General features: G+C 44.5%; 1 protein-coding gene and 1 pseudogene across 12 annotated transcripts in view; one reads left to right on the top strand and one right to left on the bottom strand.

The window, feature by feature from the left end:
- Positions 1-15,098, top strand: part of LOC137846964 (vasculin-like) — a 56,816-nt gene extending 41,718 nt beyond the window's left edge. For all 12 annotated transcript variants that reach the window (XM_068665114.1, XM_068665110.1, XM_068665107.1 and 9 more), the window contains 3 exons: positions 2,480-2,661; positions 12,226-12,328; positions 14,165-15,098. In XM_068665114.1, the coding sequence (XP_068521215.1) occupies positions 2,480-2,661; positions 12,226-12,328; positions 14,165-14,323 (444 nt within the window). In that variant the 3' untranslated portion in view covers positions 14,324-15,098. The remainder of the gene's footprint in view (positions 1-2,479; positions 2,662-12,225; positions 12,329-14,164) is intronic.
- Positions 1-27,911, bottom strand: part of LOC137846926 (mitogen-activated protein kinase kinase kinase 1-like) — a 270,989-nt pseudogene that overhangs the window by 199,308 nt on the left and 43,770 nt on the right.

Genomic DNA, 27,911 nt, shown 5'->3' with positions numbered 1-27,911 from the left:
CCCACCCACGGGATACAGTCCTTGATGAACTGATCCGGCGTGGGCTTCCCACAGGCAGCAGCTCTTCCAGAACTGCTCCAGATATGGGTCCATAGCATGGGGTCAATCCCTCAGGAGCAAACTGCTCCAACCTGGCTCCCCTACGGGCAGCAGCTCCTGCCAGGTCACCTGCTCCTGCGTGGTCTCCTCTCCACGGGCTACAGGTCCGGCCCGGAATCTGCTCCAGCAGGGGTCTTCCACAGGCGGCAGCCTCCGTCGGTGCAGGGCCACCTGCTCCACCGTGGTCTCCTCCATGGGCTGCAGCGTGGAACCCTGCTCCACCATGGTACTCCATGGGCTGCAGGGGGACATCCTGCTTCACCATGGTCCTCACCACAGGCCGCAGGGGACTTCTGCTCCGGCGCCTGGAGCACCTCTCCCCCTCCTTCTACACTGACCTTGGCGCCTGCAAGGCCGTTCCTCCCTCCTTTCACTCTCCCAGCCGCTGTGTGTTGTAGCTTTTTTTTCCCTGTCTTAAATATGCTCTCACAGAGGCTCAAAACAACATCGCTTATTGGCTCAGATCTGGAAAACAATGAGGCCCTTACCAAACATGGGGCAGCTTCTAGATCCTTCTCACAGAAACCACCCCTATGGCCCCCTGCTACCAAAACCTTGTGCGGTTGTGGGGTTTAGCTGCCCAGCACGGTAAAACCACCACACCTTGCCACGTAAACCCACTACACCATGTTGGAGCAGTTTGCTCCTGAAGGGTGGATCCTGTGATACAAACCCATATTGGAGCAGTTCTTGAAGAGCTGCTGCCTGCGGGAAGCCCATATAGGATCAGTTTGGGAAGGACTACATCCCATGGGAGGGACCCCATGTTGGGGCAGGGGAAGAGTGACCATGAAGGAGTGACAGAGGTGAAGCATTATGGACTGACCACAACCTCCATTCCCCATGTTGCTGCTTGGGGGAAGGACACAAAAGAGGGTTTTAGTTTGCTTTTAGTTTCTCTCTGTTCTGGCCTGCTAGTGATAGGCGATAAATTATATCAGTCTCCCTATGCTGAGTCTGTTTTGCCTGTGATGATAATTGTTGAGTGATCTCCCTGTCCTTATCTCAACCCTTGCACCCTTTTCATCATATTTTCTCCCCTTTTTCCTTTGAGGAGTGGAGTGAGAGAACAGTTGTGGTGGAGTTCAGCTGCATAGCAGAGTAAAACTTGCACAGTGAGTGAGTTAGGAAACGTCTGCATTTTTTTATTTGGTATTGTATTGCTGAATATACCCTGAGGTGGGTGTTGGGTGCAGTGTTGTTTAAGAAATGCACAAAGATTTTGATTGAAGATTAAAAAGTTCTTGGTTAACAGTGTTTTGAGCTTCAGAATTCTGAAAATATTATGTGAACATGATTGGAGTTTCTGTTCCTGAAATTGTCTTGAACTCTTAATATCTTCATGGTATTTATGTCAAATGCATTTGGTTGTCTCGCTGTACACAGCTGATTTTCAGATGCAGTGTATTTTGGAGCGAAAAAAAAGGTCATAATATCGTTGGACAGATGTATGTAACACATAACAAATACTCTAAGCTTTTAATTGCATGTATTTAGTTCCCTGCCATTGCTGTTTCACTAACTGGTATCAAAAGATGTTCAGGTGTAACAAATCATGTAACTGTAATAGTTGTCCAGCTTCCAACATTAATTTAAATGATTATCAGTAGAAGATGCACTGTGTAACTGAGTGGTTAAGTAGATAACTTCACATCAGTCTTTTATAATGTGATGATGTTGGTAATTTTTAAGGCCTGCAGTGACAGGCTTCACCTCTGAAATAATGATGCAAATTGTGATCAGCTTCTGAATCATGCTTGGAGGAAGGTTTTTTGCCCTAATACACTAAAATTCTTTAATATTTTGATGAATTTTCTTTGATAATCTAAGATGTATTTTCCAGGTTAATAATTTAACAGCTGAACATATGTTTACTGGGATACCTCTTAAGAATTTCTTGCTAAGCATTCTAAAATTTCTGGAAGCAGATAGCACTGAATGGAAGGGGAATGATAATGATGGTCTCAATCCTGGACTCAAAAATATTTCTTACAAGTGCAGAACTGGCTGAGTGATTGCCTCCTGCTATGGGTAATGCTGTTATATGCCAAGCCTCGGGCTTTTGTTGTCAAAAGAGTGCTAGCTAGATAATCATACTCTTCTTTGTTTTTTCAGTTGCTAAGACTTCTGAGGTAGTTTGGCTAATTACTGAATAAAAATTACAAGTTGACGAATGAGTAGAATAAACATTTTAGATTTGTGGGATATTTGAGTGAGCCTGGACAGTCTGCTTTCTAAATAAGCTTTCTTCCTAGTTCTTATATCATGGCTAGTAAGTTACAATTGCTGTTACAACAGCCTGGGAATTTTGCAGCATTTGTAGAGGTTTACTTGAGTGGAATTTACTTTTAAACTCTGTAATGTATAATTGCTTTAACAGGATGACTCCTTTAACTTGCATAACAGCAACAGTCCTCGTCATGAGAGATATATAAATCAAAACTTTGAAAATGAAATTCCGCAAGAGAATGGCAATGCTTCAGTTACATCTCAACTAGTCATTAGATCTTCAACTTTTCCTCAGGCAGATGTTCTTTCAAGCTCACTTGAGGCAGAGCATAGGTACGTATTTATTATATAAAATGTTTCTTCATGGTAAGCGAGTGTCTTCAGTTCTTACAAGCTTAGAAGTCAGAATCTGGAAGCTGAGAAGACAATACTTAATAAGAGTTTAAGTTTTAGACATACTAATTTAACATCGAATATACTTTGCTTCTATTAGGCTTGTGTACTGGCATCTTTAACTTGCTTTACTAAAAATTTGATATTTCCTTAATGAAATAAAGCAAACTACATAGAGACTTTCATCCCTCTGATTTTGGGCTGTATATCTAGGAGGAACAACGTGTGTAATTGCTATCTGTATTAATAATACTTCAAATGTTGCATCTTATGTAAAACTCAGTGAACTTTTCCTTGTTAAAGAAATGGATCGTTTTTATAGCTATTTGACACGGTCAGTGATATCACAAGACAATGCAACAGAAAGGGAGAAAGCAACTTCAAAAAAGGATTGAAATATAATTCTAGTATCTCCTAGGTATAACTGCAGTAGCAGGTGATACAGATGAGAATGGTGCTGCTAGGAAATCATAACTCAGTCTGCAAGCGAGCTTGTCATGGGTGCTGTTAATTTCTTACTGTTAACTAAGGAAATAGTCTTTTTTTCAGTGATATTCTATGTATACATTGGACTAGAGAAATTTTCCTTCTGTAGTACCCGCAGAGACTTTCATGACTTCTTCTCCATTAAGAGTATAGAAGGTGAAACATACCCTGTTCTGTTTGTGGTTTTTCCCTGTTTGTGTGTGTGTGTGTGTTTGTGTGTGTGGACTTCTGCATGCATGAAGACGTTATGGTAGGCCTTTTTGTGGAAAAGTGGACTCGAAGTGTCCAGCTTAACTTACAGGATGCTTGTGCATGCCTAATAACTATTGGCACATTGTACAAAATAAATCTTGGACTTTCCTTCTGCTGGGGGAGTTTCCAGCATGCAGTGATTATATATTCATCCTGTAGGTGTTGAGTTTGCTAATCTGAAATTTTTAGTGTAGTTTACATTCTTAACTGTCCTAGAAGCCTAACGCTGCTTTAAAGAGACAACGTTGCTTAAGTTATTTAGCTATTGCCCTAAATTTTACTTAAATTAACAGCTATATAACTGTTCAATTATACATAATACTATTAAAATCCTAGCTTGCCTGCAGTAAAACTTTGACTCAAATTACCGTTGCTAAAAATATAACTATCACTGAAATGCTTTTGGCATTACATAGTAGCAAGTCTTTTTTTTTTTTTCTCATAAAAGAGAAGCTTTGGACGATTTGTGCATTATTTCTGCTGATTTCACTGCTCTGGCAATCACATTGTCCAGTTAAGTCTAAGCAATACAGAGGGATATAACTTTCGTTTCTGTTGCTGTCCTGTTAACTTTTTTTAAGCAGACTAAGTAGTGCAGTCCCATCCCTCTACAATTTGGGGCTTTTAGTATGGTTTTAATAACGGTTAGTGCTGTCATTGGTTGCATGCAGGGTTGTCCAGTGCACATCTGTTGTATTGGGACCTAGGATTTTTTGTAGGGAGAGTTATGTTGAAGAGTGTTTCTTGCTGACATCTGGCTAAATGGAGTATCAGGTACACAACATCAACTTGAATTCATCTAACTAATTCTGTTTTAATATATTCACTGTTCTTCATCTGTGTCAGTACCCTGTGCCAGTTCTGGCATATACTTTTAGAAACATCTTTAATTTTTGTGAGATAGCGGTGTGTTTTGCTTTTGCTTTTTAACCTCTGAAGATTTAAGGTCAATAGACCTTAAGGTTTGCCTGAAGAAGGTGCTAATCCTGTTGGAAAAAACTTTGCAGCAAGAGAATGTACTATCTTTGTTAAATGCCAGTCTTCACCCTCAGATTAAACCCCTGTTTTCGGTGTCTTAATGCTTAAAACCACTTTCTTCATGCTCAGATACTGCTGTACCACTTTTGGTACTAGCTAAAATACTTTGATTATTTCATCTTTTGAGATATCTCAAGTTTAATCACCAGAGGAATGTCTCCATTTCTCTTCCTCCCTGCATCCCAAAACTCGCTCCTAGTTATAGTCTGTACATGCTGCGATATCAGCATTTGCTGTCAGGTGAGACTTGAAAAATTACAAAGAAGCCTGTCCGGGCTCTGACACTAGCATGTGCTAGAAAAATAGAAACTATATGAGGCCATTGCATCCTGAATTGTGCCTGAAGAGCAATGCAGATTTTCTCAGGATTTGATGCAGAAGGTGGTGTAGGTTGAAGTGAGTGATAGCTCCCATGGAGGAAACTCCACCAGCATTCCTTCTGGTTGCTGCTATCCAGGAAAAAACGCAGATTGCCTCAGTGTGAATATTTGCCTCTTTACGCTATTTTTGAGGAGGTACACTGTTGTTCCACCAAAGCAGTTATGCAAAGGAAATGCATTCTTTTCCACCTTATATAGTCTTCTTCTAGTCTTTACTATGGCCAAGGTGGCCACCTATCGCCACCTCACTCACCAGACCCTCCCTGTTTACAAGCAACAGGTCTAGGAGGGCACCTTTCCTAGTTGGCTCTCTTTGTACCTGTACCAAAAAGTTATCATCAAGGTGCTTCAGGAATCTCCCGGACCTCTTTGTCTCAGCTATGTGATATTCCCAGTTGATATCTGGCAGGTTGAAGTCCCCCATAAGGACAAGGGCAGCTGATCTAGAGGTATCTCTCAGTTCCTTAAAGAATAGTTCATCAGTGTTGTCATCCTGGCCGGTTGGTCTATAGTAGACTCCTGTAACAACATCCCCTTTATTTGCTTGTCCCTTAATCCTTACCTAGAGGTTCTCAACCGTGTCATTGCTTACTGCAAGCTCTGTACAGTTCAGTCCCTCCATTACATACAGTGCCACCCCTCTGCCTCACCTGCCCTGCCTATCCCTTCTGAAGAGCCTGTAACCGTCCATCGTAACACAACAGTCACAGGTCTCTTCCCACCAGGTTTTGCTTATGCCAGTAATGTCATAGCTCTAGGACTGGGCCAAGGCTTCTAGCTCCTCTTGCTTGTTCCTCATGCTGCATGTGTTTCTGTAGAAACATTTCAGGTGTGCTTCACTGTACCCAATGCTTCAGAGCAGACAGAAGGATCTCACTAGCATGCAGTCCTTCCAATTTTGGCATGCCATCCTATAGCTTATTGCTGACGGGCCCGTTTTTGTCCCTTTCCCCCCTCAAATCTAGTTTAAACCCCTATCAATCAGCCCTGCTAACTCCTGGGCAAAAACCATTTTTCGCCCTCTGAGAAACATGCATCCTATCAGGTGGTAGCAGGCCTGGTGTTGCATAGACCATCCCTTGATTGAGCAACCCTAAATTTTGCTGATGCTACCAGCCTCGGAGCCACATATTGGTCAGCTGGGTCTGCCTATTCCTTTCAATATTGTTCCCTGCTACTGGAAGGACAGAGGAAAATATTACACTTAAGCAGTTGCCCCAAGGCCCTGAAGTCCCTTTTGATTGCCCTTGGACTTCTGTTTGCTACTTCATTCCTGCCAGCATATAAAACCAATAAAAGGTAACAATCAGATGGCCATACCAGGTAAGCGACTTTTCTAGCAATGTCTCTTACCTGGGCCTCAGGGAGGCAGTAGATTTCCCTATGGGTTGGGTCGATATATTGGGCCCTCTGTTCCCCACAGAAAGGAGGAGGAGTCACCTATAACAATACCTCTTTTTTTTTTTTTTTTTTTTCCTTGATGGAGCCTGTTGTGATATAGGGGATAGGGGCTGACTTGCCCTAGGCATCATCTCGAACCTTGTTAGACCTTCATCTACATCATTTTTTGTCTGTCAGTCATGTTCTAGAGCCTCATAATTGTATAAGAACACCCAAGGAGGTGAAGTAGGCAGGGAGGGGGGTTGCCTGCCACCCTGGGCAGAAACCTGCTTCTATTCCCTTCCTCCCCTGACATCTCTTAGTTCCCCTCCATTTGCCTGGTGGTGAGAGGCTAGGGGGGATCCTTTGTTTCTTGTGTTGTGGCTGGCCCACATGCCTGTCTCAGGGATGGTAAAGTATGATTCCACCAGTTGATCTTCTTCTCTGACTCCCTGCTGCTCTTCAGCCTGTCCACTTCCTCCCAAAGCTCTGTCACTAGGCTGAGCAGTTCTACCTGGGCATACATCCCCACATGTATACTCACTGCTGCCATCACTGACGGAAAACTTGGGCGTGCTCTGCAGTCTGAGACTGTCTGGCTGCATGTTGCCAGGGAAGCTCTGTTGGGGTAGCTGCATCAATTTCTGTGGCTGGAGAGGCCAGAGGGGGCGCAAAGAGTGTATGCTATGACTAGAGTTCCTTGCACACAGGTGTGGTAGTTTTACTCTGCTATGCAGCTGAACTCCACCACAACTGTTCTCTCACTCCACTCCTCAAAGGAAAAAGGGGAGAAAATATGATGAAAAGGGTGCAAGGGTTGAGATAAGGACAGGGAGATCACTCAACAATTATCATCACAGGCAAAACAGACTCAGCATAGGGAGACTGATATAATTTATCGCCTATCACTAGCAGGCCAGAACAGAGAGAAACTAAAAGCAAACTAAAACCCTCTTTTGTGTCCTTCCCCCAAGCAGCAACATGGGGAATGGAGGTTGTGGTCAGTCCATAATGCTTCACCTCTGTCACTCCTTCATGGTCACTCTTCCCCTGCCCCAACATGGGGTCCCTCCCATGGGATGTAGTCCTTCCCAAACTGATCCTATATGGGCTTCCCGCAGGCAGCAGCTCTTCAAGAACTGCTCCAATATGGGTTTGTATCACAGGATCCACCCTTCAGGAGCAAACTGCTCCAACATGGGTCCTCCACAGGTGGAAGCTCCCACCAGATCACCCGCTCCTGCACGGGCTCCTCTCCAAGGGCTACAGGTCTGGCCTGGAGCCTGCTCCTGAGGGGCTCTCCATGGGCCTCCTTCAGGTCAGGTCCACCTGCTCCACAATGGGCTCCTTCCACAGGCTGCAGCGTGGAGATCTGCTCCGTCATCATACACCATGGGCTGCAGGGGGACTTCTGCTCTGGAGCACCTCTTCCCTCTCCTTCACTGACCTTGGTGTTTGCAGGGCTGTTTCTCACTCCTTGCTCTCCCAGCTGCTGTTGCACAGCAGGATTTTTTTCTTCTTCCCTTTCTTAAATATATTCTTACAGAGGCACAGCCAACATCTTTTATTGACTCGACTCTGGCCAGCGGCTGGTCCTTTTTGGAGCTGTCTGGAACTGTCTCTTCTCTAATATGGGGCATCTTCTGGACTCTTCTCACAGAGGCCACTGCTGCAGCCCCCCTGCTACCAAGCCCTTGCTATCTAAACCCAAGACAGCAGGTTCCAATCGCTGTTGGAAGTGGCAGTGACAGCGCCCTTCTGCACAAATTGCCCCACCACTCCCTAGCTGATGCACTACACCCTGTTTGCCTGCCTTCTTAACCCTCCTCCTGGTTGATGGTTCTCCATTGGTGATGCTTTTGTACATGTGGGGCTGGCTGCCACTGCTCCTGGCCCTGTCTAAGCCTCATCAGAGGCCTTGCAGGAACTCCCCTGCATGCCATCATTCCTTGTTCCGCTGCAGAACTTGCCTGTACTGCAGCTGATCACCTTGGCGAGTGGTACTCAAGGTTGTACTCAAGTGTTTAGAATAGAATAGTTCAGTTGGAAGGGACCTTCCAAGATCATCTACTCCGATTGCTTGATCACTTCAGGGCTTACCAGGAGTTAAAGCATATTAATGAGGGCATTATCCAAATGTCTCGAATGCTGGCAGGCTTGGGGCATCAACTGTCTTGCTAGGAAGCCTGTTCCAGTTTTTGATCACCCTCACAGTCAAGTAAATTTTCCTCGAGTCCAGTCTGAACCTCCCCTGGCACAATTTTGTGCACTTCCCATATGTCCTGTCATTGTTTACTAGGGAGAAGAGACCAGCACCTCCCTCTCCACTTCCCCTTCTTAAGAAGTTGTAGAAAGCAATGGGGTCACCTCTTAGCCTTCTGTTCTTCAAACTAGACAACTCAAGTGTCCTCAGCCTCTTGTCATAGGACATGCCTTTGTCACAAAAGGAATTATTCACTTCACTTGTAAGAGAGAAGCAGCAATATATTTATTGATGAAAATAGTGATTTAGCAGAGATAAACTGTGGTTGAGACAGCAATTTAATAAAGCTCTAATGGTAAATGTGGCATTAACAAGATTCATGATGGCAAGGTCACTTGATTATTTACTGCATAGAGGACAGGGTTAGACAAAGTATCAGGGAGATCCTCACATTGAGTTACGAGGTTCAGAATGGAGTCCCTTTTGCCATACAAACTCTGAGGAGCCTAGATATGAGTGGATCATATCTCAATCCTAGACTTATCAGTTTATATGCACAATCGTTCCTTTATATCAGTTAAGATTACAAAGTTTCAGCGTGCTTAGCAAATTACTTGCAAAGTTTCAACAAGCTAGCTATTAGTCACTTACCGAGTATCTGTCCCAGGTAAGGAATCTCTTGACCTCGAGGAGTAACCTTGAGAGGCATCCCTGCTAAAGGGGAAGATCTTGGCATACAGGTTGCTGCAGTACAGGAGAGCTTAGCAGGCTCTTGTCTGTCCCCTATTTATGGGCTAAGAAGATTGACTACTAGTCATATTTGCATACCAGCCATATTTGTTGCATGATCCATTAGTTCTTGGATTTACCTCCTCTGAATCTACCTTGAGCCAGGTTAGGCTGTCATGACCAGGAGCATTCATCACAATTGCCACTGATGGTTATCACCTGAGCAGGGTTACAGGTGGGTCAGGTTTGGGGGGAGCAAGAGGAGTACACAGCCACAGGGACTTATTTCCAAAACAACCTCATAGACACCTAGGCCAAAGAGCATGTCCATGAGTGGGTAAATCACATCCCCCTATCATTCATCAGCATCCACAAGACTGTGATGGACTATTAAAGACTAGACTGAAGGCAATGGGTGCTGGGACATTCAAAATTGGGATGCACATTTGGCAAAGGCCACCTGGTTAGTCAACACTAGGGGATCTGCCAATTGAGCCAGACCTCCCCAGTCAAACCTGTTACATACTGTAGAAGGGGATAAAGTCCCTGTAGTGCACATAAAAATGCCAGCCATATTTGATTGGTGCATGGTCTGTTAGCCATTAGATCTATCTCCCCTGAATCTACCTTGAGCCTAGTTTAACTGTCATGACCAGATGCATTCAATATGGTTGTCACTGATGGTTGTCGCCCAAGCAAGGTTACAGGTGAAGGGTCAGGTTAAGGGGGGGCCAGGAGTACACTGCCACAGTTTTCCAGCCCTTTTACCAGCTTTGTAGCCCTCTGCTGGATGCTTTCAAGTACCTTAACATCCTTTTTATGTTGTGGAGCTCAGAACTATGCTCACTATTCAAGGTGAGACCACACCAACACTAAATATAGTGGGAGAATCACCTCTTTTGACTGGCTGGCTATGCTGTGTTTAATGCATCCCAAAATGTGGTTTGCCCTCCTGGCTGTCAGGGCATGCTGCTGACTCACGTTGAACCTATTGTCAACCACCACCCTGGATTCCTTTCTGCTGAGCTGCTCTCAAGCTACTCATCTTACAGACTATCAGTGTCTGGCATTACTTCATCCTTGATATAGAACTTGGCATTTAGCTTTGTTGAACTTCATGCTGTTGCCGATCGCCCAAGGCTCCAATCTATCTAGATCCCCCTGCAAGGCCTCTCATCTCTCCAGGGTGTCAGCAGCACTTCCCAGTTTAGTATCATCAGCAAACTTGCTGAGGATGCATTCCACTCCTGCATCCACATCATTGATAAAAACATTGAATAAGACTGGCCCAATTGTGCTCTGGGGAATGCCTCTAGTGACTGGCTACCAGTGTGGTGATTTTACCGCGCTAGGCAGCTGAACACCACAACTGCTCTCTCACTCCCCCTCCTTAGATGAGGAGGGGAAGAAGTAAAGGAAAGAACAACTCACGGGTTGAGATAAGGATAATTTAATTAAAGGGAAAAAATAATAATAATTATTAAGGAAGGAAAGATTATTATTAACTAAACAATTTAACTAAAGGGAAAAACAAGGGAAAGGTGAAAAGGGAGGGGGAAAGGGAAAAAAGAAAAAAAAAAACAAACAAAACAACTAAAGGCTATATGGAAGTGCAGAGGAAAGAAATTACTCTCTACTTCCCACAAATGAGCGATGCTTGACCACGTCCTTGAAGCAGGGCCTCAATGCACATAGCCGGTGTTCAGGAGGACAGATGTTTTCACAACAAGAGCCCACCCCTCCCCTCTTCTTCCTGTTTCCACCTTTTATTGCTGAGTGTGACATCATATGGTATGGAATATCCCTTTGGTTGGTTTAGGTCAGCTGCCCTGGTGATGATTCTTGCTCACCTTTTTGCCCACCCCCTAGGAGGGTTAGAGAGAGTCCTGATGCTGTGCCAGCACTGCTCAGCAGCCGACACAACACTGGTGTGATACCACTGCTGTTCTAGCTACAAGTGCAGAGCACAGCATTGTATGGGCTGCTGCAGGGAAAGTTAACATCCCGGCCAGACCCAGTACAACCAGCTAGATGTAACCCCATTCACTACAAGCCTTTGAGCTCTACCGTTCAGACGGTTCATCACCCAGTGTAGCATGAACTTGTTTATCTCATAATTGGACAGTTTGTTTAGAAGGATGCCATGAGGCTAAGTATGAAAGGCCTTAAAAATTCCAGAATGATTATGTCCAATGTTTTCCTTTCACCCACCAAGCAGGTGACCTTATCGTGGAAGGAGATCAAATTACTAAGGCAGGACTTTCCCTTGATGAATCCATGAAGTCATTTACCTTGGATAACTTCTTAGATAAATATCTTGACAATGGAAGTTGGAGTTTAATGGTCTGTAAAGTCCACGTCATGGCAATACTAGATAAGCTTTCAAGAGAAACACTTCATCAACAGCTGAACTTGCATATAGTCCAAAATATTTTCTCTTTTACTTTTTTTATTGCTACAGTTCTGGAGAGCAGCCATTCAATTGAAACAATAGGAAAAACTGAGGTTCTTATTAGCCTGGTTTCCATAAGAGTTTATTTGAAACATCGGGCAGCTTATGCTGAGAGTGGCTATATCTGGGAATGTTATCAGTTGATTAATAAATATCTTGAAGCGATACAACAGGAAACTTAGCTTTTGTTGGTACATTTACTGGATTGGCAGAAGGGGGCAGGGTCTGTTTTGTATATGAAACCTGATGGCAGAAAATTTAATACTTGGTGTGTGCAAGTGATGGTGTAGATATTTGCTTGAAATTAAGAATGTGTTCTATAGATAAAATATTACTACTTAGGTTTTGTAGCCTAATTAAATGTAATAGCAAAAACAGGGTCAGCTGTGAAGGACCTGAGAACTTCTCAACTTCTGTGCTTTATGTATCTTACACTTTTAACCTACTTTTATATAAGAGTTTGTTTAAAAATCAAATTATGGACTAATCCATATATTACACATCTTTACCTATTCACGTAGGCAGAGCTTGAAATGTCTGAGTATGTGTAGAAATTCCTTAATATTGTCCTTTTTATTTTAAAGGTTGTTAAAGGAGATGGGCTGGCAGGAAGAGAGTGAAAATGATGAAACATGTGCTCCACTAACAGAGGATGAGATGAGGGAATTCCAAGCCATTAGTGAACAGGTAACGTTAAGTTGATGTTCCATTATGAACTTGCAAGTGGCTACCCTAAATACCTACCTTTTAAGGAGGATCCCCAATAATTTTGATAGTTAAGGGTGATGCCATTTCAGTACCCTTTTTCTTTCCTCTCCTTGCCTTCCTTGTCCTTTCAGAAAAACAGCTGGTTAAAAAAGATATGGGAAGCAGTACTTATTTTAGATGAGGTCTATTCTCAAAATATCAAAGAAAGAAGAGAGGATGGATTCTAATTAGTTTCAGCATTGCTGGTTACAGAATTGCACAGGCCTTCTAGCTCCTCAACTCAGCCTGAGGAAAGGGAATTTTCTTTCAAGGTCTTTATGCATCTTCCTTGGCTTTCTTCACTGGAAATCGAGGAACATATAATTCACTAGTAACAGAGTCTGAGCACGCAATCTACAACTGATTTTTTATTTTTATTTTTTGAAGTAGTAGACTGCTGGCTTGGGTTTATGTGGCAAGGTTTTGGTAGCAGGGGGGCTGCAGGGGTGGCCTCCGTTAGAAGAATCCAGAAGCTGTGCCATGTTAGATAAGAGCCAGTTCCAGCCAGCTCCAAAAGGGACTTGATGCTGGCCAGAGCCAAGACAATAAATGATGTTGTTTATGCCTCTGTAAGAGCATATTTAAGAAGAGGAAAATAACTGCTGTGCAACAGCAGCTGGGAGAGCAAAGAGTGAGAAACAGCCCTGCAAACACCAAGGTCAATGAAGAAGTAGGGGGAGGAGCTGCTCCAAGAGCTGGAGCAGAAGTTCCCCTGACATCTGTGGAGAGGACCATGGTGGAGCAGGTTGTCCCCCATGGTGTACAACAGCAGAGCAGATTTCTACACTGCAGTCTGTGGAGGAGCCCATGGTTGAGCAGCAGGTGAAGCTGGTCTGAAGGAAGCTGCGGCCTGTGGAGAACCCCTGCTGGAGCAGATTCCGTGCTGGACCTGTTGCCTGTGGAGAGGAGCCCATTCAGGAGCAGGTGACCTGGCAGGAGCTGCTGCCCGTGAGAGACCCGTGTTGGAGCAGTTTGCTTCTGAAGGATGGACCTGTGATACAGACCCATATTAGAGCAGTTATTGAAGAGCTGCTGCCTGTGGAAGCCCACGAAGGATCAGTTTGGGAAGGACTTTATCCTGTGGGAGGGACCCCATGCTGGAGCAGGGGAAAAGAGTGACCATGAATGAATAGCAGAAACAGTGTTATGGACTGACCACAACCTCCATTCCCCAGCACTGCTTGGGGGGAGGATGTTGAAGAAGGTAGATGGGGGGAAGGTGTTTTTAGTTTGCTTTTAGATTCTCTCTGTTCTGGCCTGCTAGTGATAGGCAATAAATTATATTAATCTCCCTATGCTGAGTCTTTTTTGCCTGTGATGATAATTGTTGAGTGATCTCCCTGTCCTTATCTCAACCCTTGAGCCCTTTGCATTGTATCTTCTTCCCCTTTCCCTTTGTGGAAGGGGAGTAAGAGAGCTGTTGTGGTGGAGTTCAGCTTCCCAGCTGAGTAAAAGCACCACAACTGCAGAAAAATGGACTGCATCATGGGAGAGACCACTCTGAGAGTCACTGGGGTTAAATGTCTGAGGAAGTAGATGGGAAGAGAGTAAACTCTTGTTCACTTAGCTTAGTATGATTGGAAACTCTTGGATGCAGGTGGCTGGTTCAGAAGTGAAGGCTCTCAGGTGAATTTTCATTTGTGTGTATATAAAACACGTAGTGCTGTGGATCTAATGTAGCCCATAAATGAAGACAGAGAATGTTGAAATGCAACAGGTTGTTGTGTTTTTCTCTCTCAAAATAAATCTGTTTGTTTGTTTGTTTATTTTTTTCAGTTACAAAAAAATGGCCTTCGGAAAAACGGCATTTTGAAAAATGGCCTTATCTGCGATTTTAAATTTAGCCCCTGGAAAAACAGCACTTTCCAACCTGCTCTGGAGAATGATGATTCTGAGACAAGCAGCAGTGATACATCAGATGATGATGATGTGTGAAGATTTCTGTAACATCTGTAGATGCTCGTTTTGTTCTCATGAAAATATGGGGATGTATTGTTTAAAACAAATCTTAATTTATGCAGTAACATGCCTCATTAGAGGAAGATTGATGGGACTTCTCTCTGAAGAAAGCAAGGAACGTTGTGTTGGGTGTGTTGAACATTGCTATAATTTCTTTGTAAACAAATGTTTTAGAATGAGGACTTAGGTTGACCCAGCATTGACTTTCTTCCTCACTGCAGCATTTCTGACTAGCAATGTGACAATGTAACAAATCAGACTTTCTCATTTAATAATAAAAACAAAAAGAATTGCAATATCTTGCAAAGCTTCTGTCTTAGTGTCCAAGTATAGACTTGAAAACAAAAAGCAGCTTAACACAGTTTTGCTTGTCATTTCTTTCTTACAATGGAAATCCTCAAATCCACTTTGTATGCAAAAAGGGCAATGTAGAGTGCTGTCTAAAATGAGCGAAGTACACTAAAACTCTTTTCCTTAATTTATCTGTTCTACTTCTTCCACACATAATTGTTCTTTAGCTATTGTAGTGTAGTCATTGTTATTAATGGCAAAAAGACCTGATGTTACGGTTCCAAATTTCTAGAAGTAACCTTTAAATTGAAAGCTTTATGGGTTATTGCAAGACCCAATATGCCACAGTGAACACATTCTTGTGGGAAAATAAGTACTTTGAATTTACTATTCACCAGCAGAAAAATAATTAAACTGACTGGATTTGTCCACTATATGGAAAATAAACTGTTTTACAGAGTATTGTCTCAGTGCATAGCATTAAGGGTATTGTTTTTAAATCTAGTAAGTTTTGTTTGCATTTATATTAAATGTACTCTGGCAGGAGTCATTGCATTTCAGAATGACATAAAGATATTTTTATCACCAGCTCTTGCTTTGTAGCAGCAGAAGTATATCTATGCAATAAGCATCTGTTTTGATTATATATTTTCCACAAGGTTGTGTAAACTATGTAGCATTAATCCATGAGCACAACTGCTCTCAGTGATGTCACATACACTTATAGTACAGCTTATATAGACATTCCTTGTCAAGATATTTTTGAATTGCACTACTTTTTATAGTAAGTAATTCACAATTTTAAACTCTAAAGCAAAAATATCAAGATGAGCTTTTGTCCATGTTTAACTTTTTTAGGAAAAACCTTTTTAAATAAGGTGACATCTAACAATTTTGGGCCAAAGATGTAGCGTGTTTTTCTTTTTCCTTTTTATTAGTTTAAATAAGGGGGGTTATTCAATACATTGTTTTTTTTTTCATTTCTTTCTTTGAACAAACATTCAAATGTTGGTGTAGTTTATTTTGGCACAATGTTTTCAAATATGCCATTTTGTTGTCTAAATTTTAGAGGATAAAAATGTTTGTTTTTTTGAAGAGAAAACTGCTGTATCAGTAATGAAGTCTTTCCTACTTGTATGCCTTAAACATGTGTGGAATAATTGCCTGAGGTGACTTGGAAATTAAACTGATATTCACATTTTAAAGAAAAGGTTTTGAAAGGACTGAAGAAGCTTCCAGGGTGGAGTGTAGCTGCACTACATAGAAGTTCCCTAAGCCTTCAATCTTAGATGTTAATCACACTGGGGGAACTTGGTGTGCTGACTCTAAGAGGAACAGTACAGAGTGTGGAGCGGAGTGGAGACACTGAAGCTAGGTTCTGTGATAAGATGGGAACTTGATTGTTCTTGTACAGACCAAAACTGATAAACTTCACATTTGCTACCCTGAGTCAACGGCCTGTCATGTTTTTGACAAAATGCTGTACTGTAGTGAACTTTTCTCATTATAATATTATAATACCAAAACACACCTCCATCCCAAAAACTACCCATCTCTAAGGTGTGACCACCCCTCACCGAGCATGCGCTCTGGATTTCTCTGAAACTAACTTTGCAGCAATTGTAACCAAGATATGTATGACTAGAGTCACTCAAGCTCCACCTAAAAGAAAATAATATAAATTGGCTTAAGAGAGAAAGGTTGTTAGGGAAGATACCATTGTGAAGGATACCTTCTGACTCCTGGGATCAGTTGACGGGCTGAGCCTCTCTTCCTCCCCCCTTGGGACGCCTTTGGGTAAGATTTGAACGCTTGGTTATACCAAGTGCCTCCCTGGGAAACTTATAAATCTCTATAGAGTCACTTTATACTTTTTAACATGTTTATAGCCAGGCTGTGTTACTCATACTTTTGGTATTTGTATGTGCTTTGCAGACAGTGAATTTATCACCGGCAATCCAAAGAACCTGTGTACCGTTTGCTTTAATAAATTGCACTCACCTTTAATGAAACAGAGAAATTGGTGTATTTGGCAGGATTGCCATGGATAAACTGCAAACATACAAATGTCCCCCTTCCCAGGCTGGGAAGGAGTGGGCTCAAAAATTTTAGAAATATGGCGAGACAGTGGTAGAACAGATTAAGCAGTGTCAGGTTATGCAAAAGATTGGAGTGAAAAAAGGTGAAGGTGTAATTTGTGCAGTATTAGGAGTCTGTTTGTCTTACACTCAGCAAGAAGCTAAGGAAATTTCTGCTCCCAAACTAGTTTCTGATGTGGAATATACAGCTTTAAAATGGGAAAATGTGGTGTTAAAGTCATCATTAGTCTTTGAAAGGGAGACAGGAAGAACATTAGGAATCAGAGTTGCTAAACTTTTGAATGAGAATAGTCATCTTAAACAATTGCTGGAAAAGTTTAATCATTTCTTAGATAAAATGCAACCTGCTCCAGTTAAGCAGGTTCGTAGATTAACGCATAGTGCAGACCCTGAAAGTACCATGCCAGGAGAGCATAACTGTTCCTTAACTGCATGAGCTGCATACTGGGCAGGTGGTATAGATCCTCAGGAGAGAGGGGAAACACTAGAAATTAGAGCCACAGGCTATTCCAACCTGGCTGTAGCAGTACAGAAAGCAGCCTGCATACAGGTGATATATGAAAGATTTGAATTTAGGAAATCCCCGATGTTAGCCCTTATCGACCCAGCTCAATTAATCCCTCTCATCCGTGGACTCCCTGATTGTTTTAAGATGTTTGTAGCAAATACCCAGGATTGCATACAAGCTGTTCATAGGGAAGGCGATTGTGGTTGTAGACAAAACCTGCACTCTCCCATTCCCACCTGGAGTGAATTTGCACAAGACAGATAAGTATGGACGCTGAATGGGCTGGATTAGTTCATCCAGTATTAAGTCCCCAGATCACTCCTGGCGAGTTCACCAAATCCACACTCAAAACCCCAAATACCCCAAATTCAAAGAGAGGTTCAAACCTAATAAGGAACAGGGTGAGTTGTGGTGTAAGGCCCTAGATTTGGGTGTACCCTGACCAATCTTGCTTGGCATCTCTATGGAGGTTCTCCATACATTAGTCCAGTCTCTGGGTAAGGAAAATATTCCAGCTGGGGAGAATTGCCTAACTGGAAAACCCCCAACCCATAAGGAAAGTACACCTGCACTGAGCCCAATTGACGAGGCAGAAGCTAACCAAAAAAACTCCTATCTCCGGGGAGGGCAGTGAGCCACCCTGCTCGGCAGGTATTAGCAATTCAATGACTCTCTGTTGAATACTCTGACCCTACCATTGCCTTTCCCACTGGACCCCGAAAAATACTGCTAAACTTTCTCATTGACACTGGGGCCCAAATGTCAGTAATTACCCATGAGACAGCACAAACCCTGGGTATAAGACCTGGTCAACACATGGTTGAAGTCACAGGAATTGACAGTGTGAAGAAAGAATGTCCCACCACAAAAATTTCACTCTGTCTGCCAGAGGTATGAAAATTAACCAGGGCAGAAGTATTAGTTGGTGCTGCATATAATATTTTATGATTTGACATACTGGGTAGATGAATGTGGAAACTCCCAGATGGGATGGTGTGGAGTTTCACGACACATCAAAGGAATTCAGGCACAAGTGAGATTGTCTGTTACAAACATCTATACCCTTACCCCCCTCTAAAATCACTAATGTTTGGCAATATCAATTTCCAGCAGCAGCACTTATGGGGATTGACAGTGTGGTAACAGAATTAGAAGAAAGAGGCATTATTAAAACGACTCATTCACCTTACAGTTCACTGGTGTGGCTGGTAAAGAAACCAACCGGGCAATGGTGTTTTACCATGGATTACAGACAGTTAAATGCTAATACCATACCTTTGACTGCCAAACATGGCAGAAATAGTGACATTGATACAAGGTGCTGCCCATTCTTAGATGGCTGCCCCAAAATGAAAGTCTGTGCATCTAGCAATACAATCACCCCAAGCATTATACTAAACCAGGAGAATATCCTACAGGATTTCACACTGGACAACCTGTGCTGGTAAAAATGCCTCAGACTGGAACAGTAGCAATGGTACCAACTATCCCCAAAAAACTCTACGCATGGCAAGCCAAAGATTGTTCAGGAAAAGTACACCGGATTAGCACTCAGTGGATTTCACCCTCTTTTTAACCCTGCCGGTTGAATACAACCAAGCATATTTTCTTTCCTTTTGTGTTCACAGGAATCCTGAGTGAACTGCATGTAGACAGTTGGAGAATGAAAAATCAGCAGTTTGAATTGATAAAACTATACTTTACCCTGACCTTAATGCAATCCCCTTTGGTTAATAGCCAAAAAGACACAGAATGGCCACGATCCCAAGTCCACGTTAAATACACTGGAATTAAGGGAACACGTGCCGTCAGGGAAAACTTAAACTTGGCTACTGTGGTTGTGCATGGAGCTGAGGTGTTTCACCATGACATGTCATAATGACCCTTGGAACAATGCATTGTCACGATATAGTGCAAGTGTTGGAAAACTGCAAAACAAAAGAACTTAAATCTCTCAACTCTAGCTATACAAGGAGATGAAGTGTTTTCAAAAGATGAGTGGAGTTGGAATGACTCTCTTTGGATGGCTGAACTTCAAGCCATTTCAGGACAGACAATACAAATCAGTTGCCTAATAACTAATGCGTCTACTTACAATAGGCTGACTGAAATTAAGATGATTTATTGTTGAGGTTTAACCCAGCTGGCAGCTAAGCTCCACACAGCTGTTCGTTCACCCTCCCCCCACCCCCTTGTGGGACAAGAGAAAATCAGGAAAAAAAAGTGAAAGCTTATGGGATTAGATAAAGACACTTTATTAGGATAGAAAAGAAAGGATAATAATAATAATAATAATAATAATAATAATAATAATAATAATAATAATAATAATAATGTGTACAAATCAAGTGATACACAATGCAATTGCTCACCACTCGCTGACAAGCCTGTCCTCAAGCAGCAGATCCATCCCTCCCCACCCCGGCCAGCCCCCCATATTAATTGTTCAGCATGACGTCAGATGGGATGGAATAACCCTTTGGATAGTTTGGGTCACCTGTCCTGGGTCTGTCCCCTCCCAGCTCCTGCTGCACCCCCAGCCTGCCTGCGGGCAGGACAGAGGGAGAAGCTGAAAAGTCCTTGGCTTAGTGTAAGTACTGCTCTGCAACAATTAAAACACCTGTGTGTTATCAACATTATTTTCATCCTAAATCCCAAACACAGCACCATACCAGCTACTAGGAGGAAAATTAACTCTATCCTAGCCAAAACCAGGACAATAGCCACCCCTTATTCCATACCATTTATGTAATGCTTAGGTCCCACACTTCCCAATACATTCCAATTAGTCACCACCTTCATATATGTATATAAAATGTCCACTGAGCTTGTGGAGTCTGTGACTGACTTTGGGCTCTATCCGTCCCAGCAGTCTTTCAGGGCTGAAGCTCGTTCTGGTTCCATCACACCGCTGTGCTTGTCCAATTCTATCAAAATTCATTCATCATGCAGATACATGGCTGTTACTGTGATACCATTAATGGGACATTGACATGTAGCCATCAAGGTAGTGATGACATACAGCATTATATAATAATTAACATAATACAATTCAACTCATGGGCTATTCCCACCCAACATCAGATCCCCTTGAGGTACACATCGGACCTCCCCATTCCTCCCCCATAACGAAGATGCTTTAACCACTTGGCTTGCTTGATTGCAGCATGTTTCACAATCATGAATAACTTGTGCTATAGCAGTCATGGTCAGGTTCGCCCATCGATCCTAAGCCCATCTGTATGTTGCATCTCTACCTTGATGGCCTGAGGTGTCATGGGCCCATCGGGCTATAAATAATTCACCCTTATGTTATCAGTGCAGGTCCACCTGAGCCACTTCAATCTTAGCAGCCTGATCCACCTGCTGGTTGTTTTGATGTTCTTCAGTAGCCCGATTCTTGGGCACATGAGCATCTACGTGGCGTACCTTTACAGCCAGGTTCTCTACCTGGGCAACAATATCTTGCCACAATGCAGCAGCCCAGGTGGGTTTGCCTCTGCACTGCCAGTTGCTCTGCTTCCATTGCTGTAACCATCCCCACAGGGCATTTGCTACCATCCATGAATCAGTGTAGAGATGGAGAACTGTCTACTTTTCTCGTTCAGCAATGTCTAAAGCCAGCTGAATGGCGTTCACTTCTGCAAACTGACTCGATTCACCTTCTCCCTCAGCAGCTTCTGCAACTTGTTGCGTAGGACTCCATACAGCAGCCTTCCACCTCCGACGTTTTAACAGAATCACAGAATTGTAGGGGTTGGAAGGGGCCTCAAGAGATCATTGAGTCCTGCCAAAGCAGGCTCCCTAGTGCAGGTTGCCCAGGTAGGCGTCCAGACATGTCTCGAATATCTCCAGAAAAGGAGACTCCAAACCTTCCTGGGCAGCCAGTTCCAGTGCTCTGTCACCCTCACTGTGAAGAAGTTCTTTCGCTTGTTGGTGCGGAACTTACTGTAATCCATTTTGTGGCTATTGCCCCTTCCCCTGTCCCCAAAAATCACTGAAAGGAGGTTGGCCAAATCCCTTTGTCTTCCACACTTAAGGTATTTGTAAATATTAATAAAATCCCCTCTCACTCTTCTCTTCTCAAGGCTGAACAGACCCAGGTCACTCTTGTCCCCTGTGCTGTGGGGTCCCTCCCACGGGATGCAGTCCTTGGTTAACTGACCCAGCGTGGGCTTCCCACAGGCAGCAGCTCTTCAAGAACTGCTCCAGATATGGGTCCGTACCACGGGGTCCATCCCTCAGGAGCAAACTACTCCAACCTGGGTCCCCCACGGGCAGCAGCTCCTGCCAGGTCACCTGCTCCTCTCCACATGGCTCCTCTCCACGGGCTACAGGTCTGTCCTGGAATCTGCTCCAGCAGGAGTATTCCACAGGCCACAGCCTCCATCAGTGCAGGTCCACCTGCTCCACCATAGTCTCCTCCACGGGCTGAAGGGGGACAGCCTGCTTTACCATGGTCCTCACCATAGGCCGCAGGGGACTTCTGCTCCGGTGCCTGGAGCACCTCTCCCTCTCCTTCTTCACTGACCTGGGCGCCTGCAAGGCTGTTCCTCACTCTTCTCACTCTCCCAGCTGCTGTGTGTCGCAGCGTTTTTTTCCCTGTCTTAAATATGCTCTCACAGAGGCACAAAAAAACATCACTTATTGGCTCGGCTCTGGTCAGCAGCGGGGCCCTTACCAAACATGAAGCAGCTTCTAGATCCTTCTCACAGAAGCCACTTCTATGGCCCCAAGCTCAGATCCTCTGTATCCCCGATTCCAAAACCCCAGGGGACGACCTTGCGTTTCCCAGGGCTTTCTGCCAGAGGCTCCAGGTGGGGCCATTCTCCCCGGCTGCAGTGTAGAGCACAGTCTTTACATCTGGTCCTGTTCAGACTGGCCCAAGGGCTACTGCATGAACTATTTCCTGCTTGATTTGTTCAAAGTTTGTTGTTGCTTGGGGCCCCATTCAAACTCATTCTTCTTACGGGTTACTAGGTAGAGCGGGTTTACAATCAGATTGTAATTTGGCATGTGAATTCTCCAAAACCCCACGACACCTAGGAAAGTTTGTGTTTCTTTTTTGCTAGTTGGTGGAGACATGGCTGTTATTAGCTTGCCATTTTATTCCTAAAAACTGGATCTCTCGTGCAGGTCCTTTGACTTTATTTTGTTTTATGGCAAAACCGGCTTTCAGAAGGATTTGGACTATTTTCTTCCCTTTCTCGAAAACTTCCTCTGCTGTGTCACCCCACACAATAATGTCATCGATGTACTGCAGGTGTTCAGGAGCTTCCCCCTGCTCTAGCGCAGACTGGATCAGTCCATGGCAAATGGTAGGGCTGTGTTTCCACCCCTGGGGCAGCCGATTCCAGGTGCATTGGACGCCCCTCCAAGTGAAAGCAAACTGTGGCCTGCACTCTGCTGCTAGAGGGATGGAAAAAAGTGCATTAGCGATATCAGTTGAGGAGTACCACTTGGCTGCCTCCGATTCCAGTTCGTACTGGAGTTCTAGCATGTCCGGCACTACAGCACTCAGTGGTGGCATGACTTCGTTCAGGCAACGATAGTCCACTGTTAGTCTCCACTCACCATTAGGCTTTTTTACTGGCCATATGGAACTATTAAAAGGTGAATGAGTCTCGGTTGGTGCGATATTGCTGCCGGTGCACAGTTGTGGTAGCGATTGGCACTTGCTGTTCTTCGACCCTCTAGAACCCCACTACAGAAACCCTTCTGAGAGACCAGGCAAGGTAGACAACTGTTTAATGTCCTCTGTCTCTAAGTCAGCTATGCCAAAAGCCCACCGGAACCCTTTTGGGTCTTTGAAATATCCTCTTCTAAGATAGTCTATACCAAGGATGCACGGAGCATCTGGGCCAGTCACAATACGGTGCTTTTGCCATTCATTCCCAGTCAGACTCACTTCAGCCTCCAATACAGTTAACTGCTGGGATCCCCCCTTCACTCCGTAAATACAGATGGGCTCTGGCCCTTTATAGCTTGATGGCATTAGAGTAAATTGTGCACCAGTGTCAACTAAAGCCTTATACTTCTGTGCGTCTGACGTGCCAGGCCATTGAATCCACACAGTCCAATAAACTCGATTGTCCCTTTCCTCCCCACGGCTGGAGGCAGGGCCCCTGGTCAGAACCTTAATTTCTTTGTCTGAAGGACTACTTGCTGGAAGTTGGAGCAGCATGCTTGTGGTGGTTTTACTGTGCTAGGCAGCTGAACACCACAACCGCTCTCTCACTCCCCCTCCTTAGGTGAGGAGGGGAAGAAGGAAAGGAAAGAACAACTCACGGGTTGAGATAAATATAATTTAATTAAAAGGGAAAAAAATATTAAGGAAAGATTATTATTAATTAAACGATTGGCTTGAAGGGAAAAAAGGGAAAGGGGAAAAGGGAGGGGACAAGGGAAAAACAAAACAAGTTAAGGCTATGTGGAAGTGCAGAGGAAAGAAATTACTCTCTACTTCCCACAAATGAGCGATGCTTGACCACGTCCTTGAAGCAGGGCCTCAATGCACATAGCCAGTGTTCGGGAGGACAGACATTTTCACAACAAGAGCTCACCCCTCCCCTCTTCTTCCTGTTTCCACCTTTTATTGCTGAGTGTGACATCATATGGTATGGAATATCCCTTTGGTTGGTTTAGGTCAGCTGCCCTGGTGATGATTCTTGCTCACCTTTTTGCCCACCCCCTAGGAGGGTTAGAGAGAGTCCTGATGCTGTGCCAGCACTGCTCAGCAGCCGACACAACACTGGTGTGATACCACTGCTGTTCTAGCTACAAGTGCAGAGCACAGCATTGTATGGGCTGCTGCAGGGAGTTTACATCCCGGCCAGACCCAGTACAAAGCTTCTCAGAGAACCCCTTTTTCCTTACAACTCACATACCCGTGCCTCTGGGATCAAGGTAGATTTTCCATCCCATTTTCTCATGTCCTCTCCATGGTCACGTAGGTAAAACTACAGGCTGTCACGGGGTGTGTACCCACTGTATCATCTTCCTTGCATGGATGGACACTTACCCCTGATAGCTGAGACACTGGTTTGTACAGGTGGGGAGGAAAATAATCTCTCTTCAAGTTGGTGGACCTTTTCAGAAAGTTTCTCCACAGCCAATACGCAGGCCTGTAGGGAAGAGGAGAGACTTTCTTCGTACTGCCGGAGTAGTTTAGTCAATTCATCCACCGTGGGCTCCTCATGTTCTTTACAGGCCAATACTGCCAATGAGCTGGCATATGATGATGGTGCACTCCGTACAAACTTCCGCCACATGGGTCGTGTACACCTGACTTCATCTGGATCTGTGGATGTTTGTCCATTGTCTAGGTCCCTATAAATCACCTCCCATACGGCTAATTCCCTCAGGTACTGGATTCCCTTCTCCATAGTGGTCCACTTGCCTGGTAGACATAAAAGTTCTTCCTTGAAGGGATACCTTTCCTTCACAGCTGAGAGGAGACGCCTCCAGAGGCTGTGAGATTGTGCTCCATCTCCAATTGCTTTGTCAATGCCTTCGTCTCTAGCAAGGGATCCCAGCCTCCTGTCTTCCCTGCCCTCTAATTGCAGACTCTTGGCTCCTTTGTCCCAGCACCGGAGCAGCCAGGTGACAAGCTGCTCACCTATACAGAGACCAAAATCTTTTTGCACATCTTGTAACTCATGCTGGTATAGGTTTTGGGTAGTGTAGTGGGTTTAACTGGCAAGGTTTTGGTAGCAGGGGGCCATAGGGGTGGCTTCTGTGAGACGGATCTAGAAGCTGCCCCATGTTTGGTAAGGGCCCCACTGCTGACCAGAGCCGAGCCAATAAGTGATGTTGTTTGTACGTCTGTGAGAGCTTATTTAAGACAGGGAAAAAAAAACAAATCGCTGTGCCACATAGCGGCTGGGAGAGTGAGAGGAGTGAGGAACAGCCTTGCAAGCACCCAGATCTGTGAAGAAGGAGGGGGAGAGGTGCTCCATGCACCAGAGCAGAAGTCCCCTGTGGCCTCTGGTGAGGACCATGGTGAAGCAGGATGTCCCCCTGCAGCCCATGGAGTACCACGGTGGAGCAGGGTTCTACGCTGCAGCCTGTGGAGGAGACTATGGTGGAGCAGGTGGACCTGCAATGAAGGAGGCTGCGGCCTGTGGAATACCCCTGCCGGAGCAGATTCCAGGACAGACCTGTAGCCTGTGGAGAGGAGCCATGTGGAGAGGAGCAGGTGACCTGGCAGGAGCTGCTGCCCGTGGGGGAGCCAGGTTGGAGCAGTTTGCTCCTGAGGGATGGACCCCATGGTACGGACCCATATCTGGAGCAGTTCTTGAAGAGCTGCTGCCTGTGGGAAGCCCACGCTGGATCAGTTAACCAAGGACTACATCCCGTGGGAGGAACTCCACCGCACAGGGGACGAGAGTGACTGAGAAGGAGTGGTGGCAAAGAGGCAGTGTAGACTGACCATAACCCCCATTCGCCCATCCCTCTGCACTGCTCTGGGGGAGGAGGTGGATGGGGGAAGGTGCTTTTGGTTTTATGAGATATGTTCATCTGATTCGTGTCAGTATGGAACAGTGCTAGGGCCGCATGGTATGATGAATGTGACCTTCTGTCTTACATACCCTTGTATAACCACAAGTCTAAGAAAAACAGAGTGGTTTATGTATATGATTTTTGTATTCTGCAAAGGAATGTTTTAGCAATTCGTGTCAATAGAGAGCTTGAAGGGAAATGTATTTGGAGGCTTTTCCTTGAAGTCTCTGATATCTGGGGGGTTTCAGAATAACTGCTAACTATTATGACTATTGCATGGGACACTATGCAAGTCTCTGATATATGGCCAGGAGATTAAGGAGACGGGGAGAGCTGAAGAACGACTAAAAGACAAAGCTTGCAGGGGATGTTGCACAAGCCTCTGACATACAGCCAAGTTGGACAAAGGAGAAGGACAAGAGGGAGGAAGACTAGGAGCCTTCAGCACGAGAGACCCCCAGAGGGACCACTGGAGACTGATACGCATGCTCCAGTAGGAGGGTTTGGATTCCGGAAACTAATTATAATAAATAAAAATCAGCTGCTTGATGTAACTGGTGTGCATCTTGGTGGAGCAGAGACTCCCGGCGCACCCAGTGCTGTTTGCTTACCTCTATTCCTTTAATAAATTGTAAACTTTGATGATAGTCCTATTTTGAAGACTGAGCCATTTATTACAAATGGGGGCTCGTCCGGGATGTCTTTGGTTCCTGAATTCTGATTTGATCTAGGACAGGCGCCCCACCATTTGGTGGCTCCTGTTTGAGTCGGGTTGGGACTAATGCCATCTTGAACCTGAATAAAGGTAAGCAAAGAATTTAAATTTTTTTATGAGCTCCCTTGCTGGCTGCATCACTGTATTTTTGCCCGTAATTCTGCCTGCGAAGATCCGAACACAGATGACGGAGTCGTAAGTGTTTAAGGAGTATACCGTTCGGTTGGGTGTGATTCGGTTGCCTGTGTGTGTAAGAGTGTAACTGAGATGGAACTTAGTTCCGAAGCGAGTGTGGAGGTCTTCTAACCGCGGTTCCAATCTCCCGTGAGGGACTTGGCCGGTGAAGGAAGTGAGTCCTATAGGATTCGTGGGTGGGTGATAGGTCCTAAACTCCCTGCAAGACACTCTTACTAAGGTAACCAAGGACTGTGGGAATTGCCATAGTAAAATTCCTAGATGGGTCAGACAGAATTGATGACCAAGGACCAGAAGAAAGGGAGGAAATTACCAGAAAGTCCATTAGGAATAATGATTAGAAATTGGAACAATAGGGGCCCCAGAAAATGAAAGAGTAAATTGAAAATGGTCCAGTATTATATGATAGAATGACCAAAAGAACCCTTAAGACCCCGTGTATTTTGGTCGATATTTGGGTCCACAGAGGACAGGGTCTGTCAGGCTTTGAACATTAACGTTAATAGTAGAATACCCGTGGATCCGAAAGAGAGCAAGTATGCTGCAGCTGAAACATTGGAATTAGAAATTAGAGAGCAATTGATTAAGAATGAATATGTGCTACATTTGTGATGTACTGTGCCTGTGCTGCGCTTAGACCTCCAGATAACAGGAGCCTCTAGGACCCAGAGAACCAGATCAAAACAACCTCATGGTTCGGACTTTAATCAAGGGGTCTGAGATAAGGAGGACTGTTCACAAAGGGACAGGTTATGCATATGTATAGGAGTGTTGGGAAACTTCATGTATATGTAACTCTTTACTAGATATAACCAAAGCAAGTTGCCATGACTTTGGTGGGACTACCCCCCCACCCCCCCGTGCTGCCCACATCTGAGTAAACATACCTACTTTACAATCTTACTGATTGTGGAGTCAGCTTTCTGAGAATCATTTTGGTGAGCCAGGCAGGAGACACTCTGCTCGGCTGCGGGATCGGCTGCGGAGCGGACGCCCCTAGGTGCACCCTGAGTGTTTTGCTCGGAGGGGACTCCACTCTCAGCTGCTCACCGCAGGAACAGACAAAGACCTCCCGAGGCTTCGGACAAACGGTATGTTTTCAGCTGCTGGAGGGATACTAACTGGAGTGTTAATAATTGTATGTGTTATTCTTAAATGTCCAGGTATTTTGTGTTGAAAGTATTTGTGAAAGTGTAAGGGTTTGAAACAAAGTGGAATAAGTCACTCCACAAAGAACACAGTCAGAGACAATAT

This window comes from Anas acuta, chromosome W (assembly GCF_963932015.1).
Source record: "Anas acuta chromosome W, bAnaAcu1.1, whole genome shotgun sequence".
Classification (NCBI taxonomy): Eukaryota; Metazoa; Chordata; class Aves; order Anseriformes; family Anatidae; genus Anas; species Anas acuta.
This window is presented reverse-complemented; position numbering and strand designations above follow the sequence as displayed.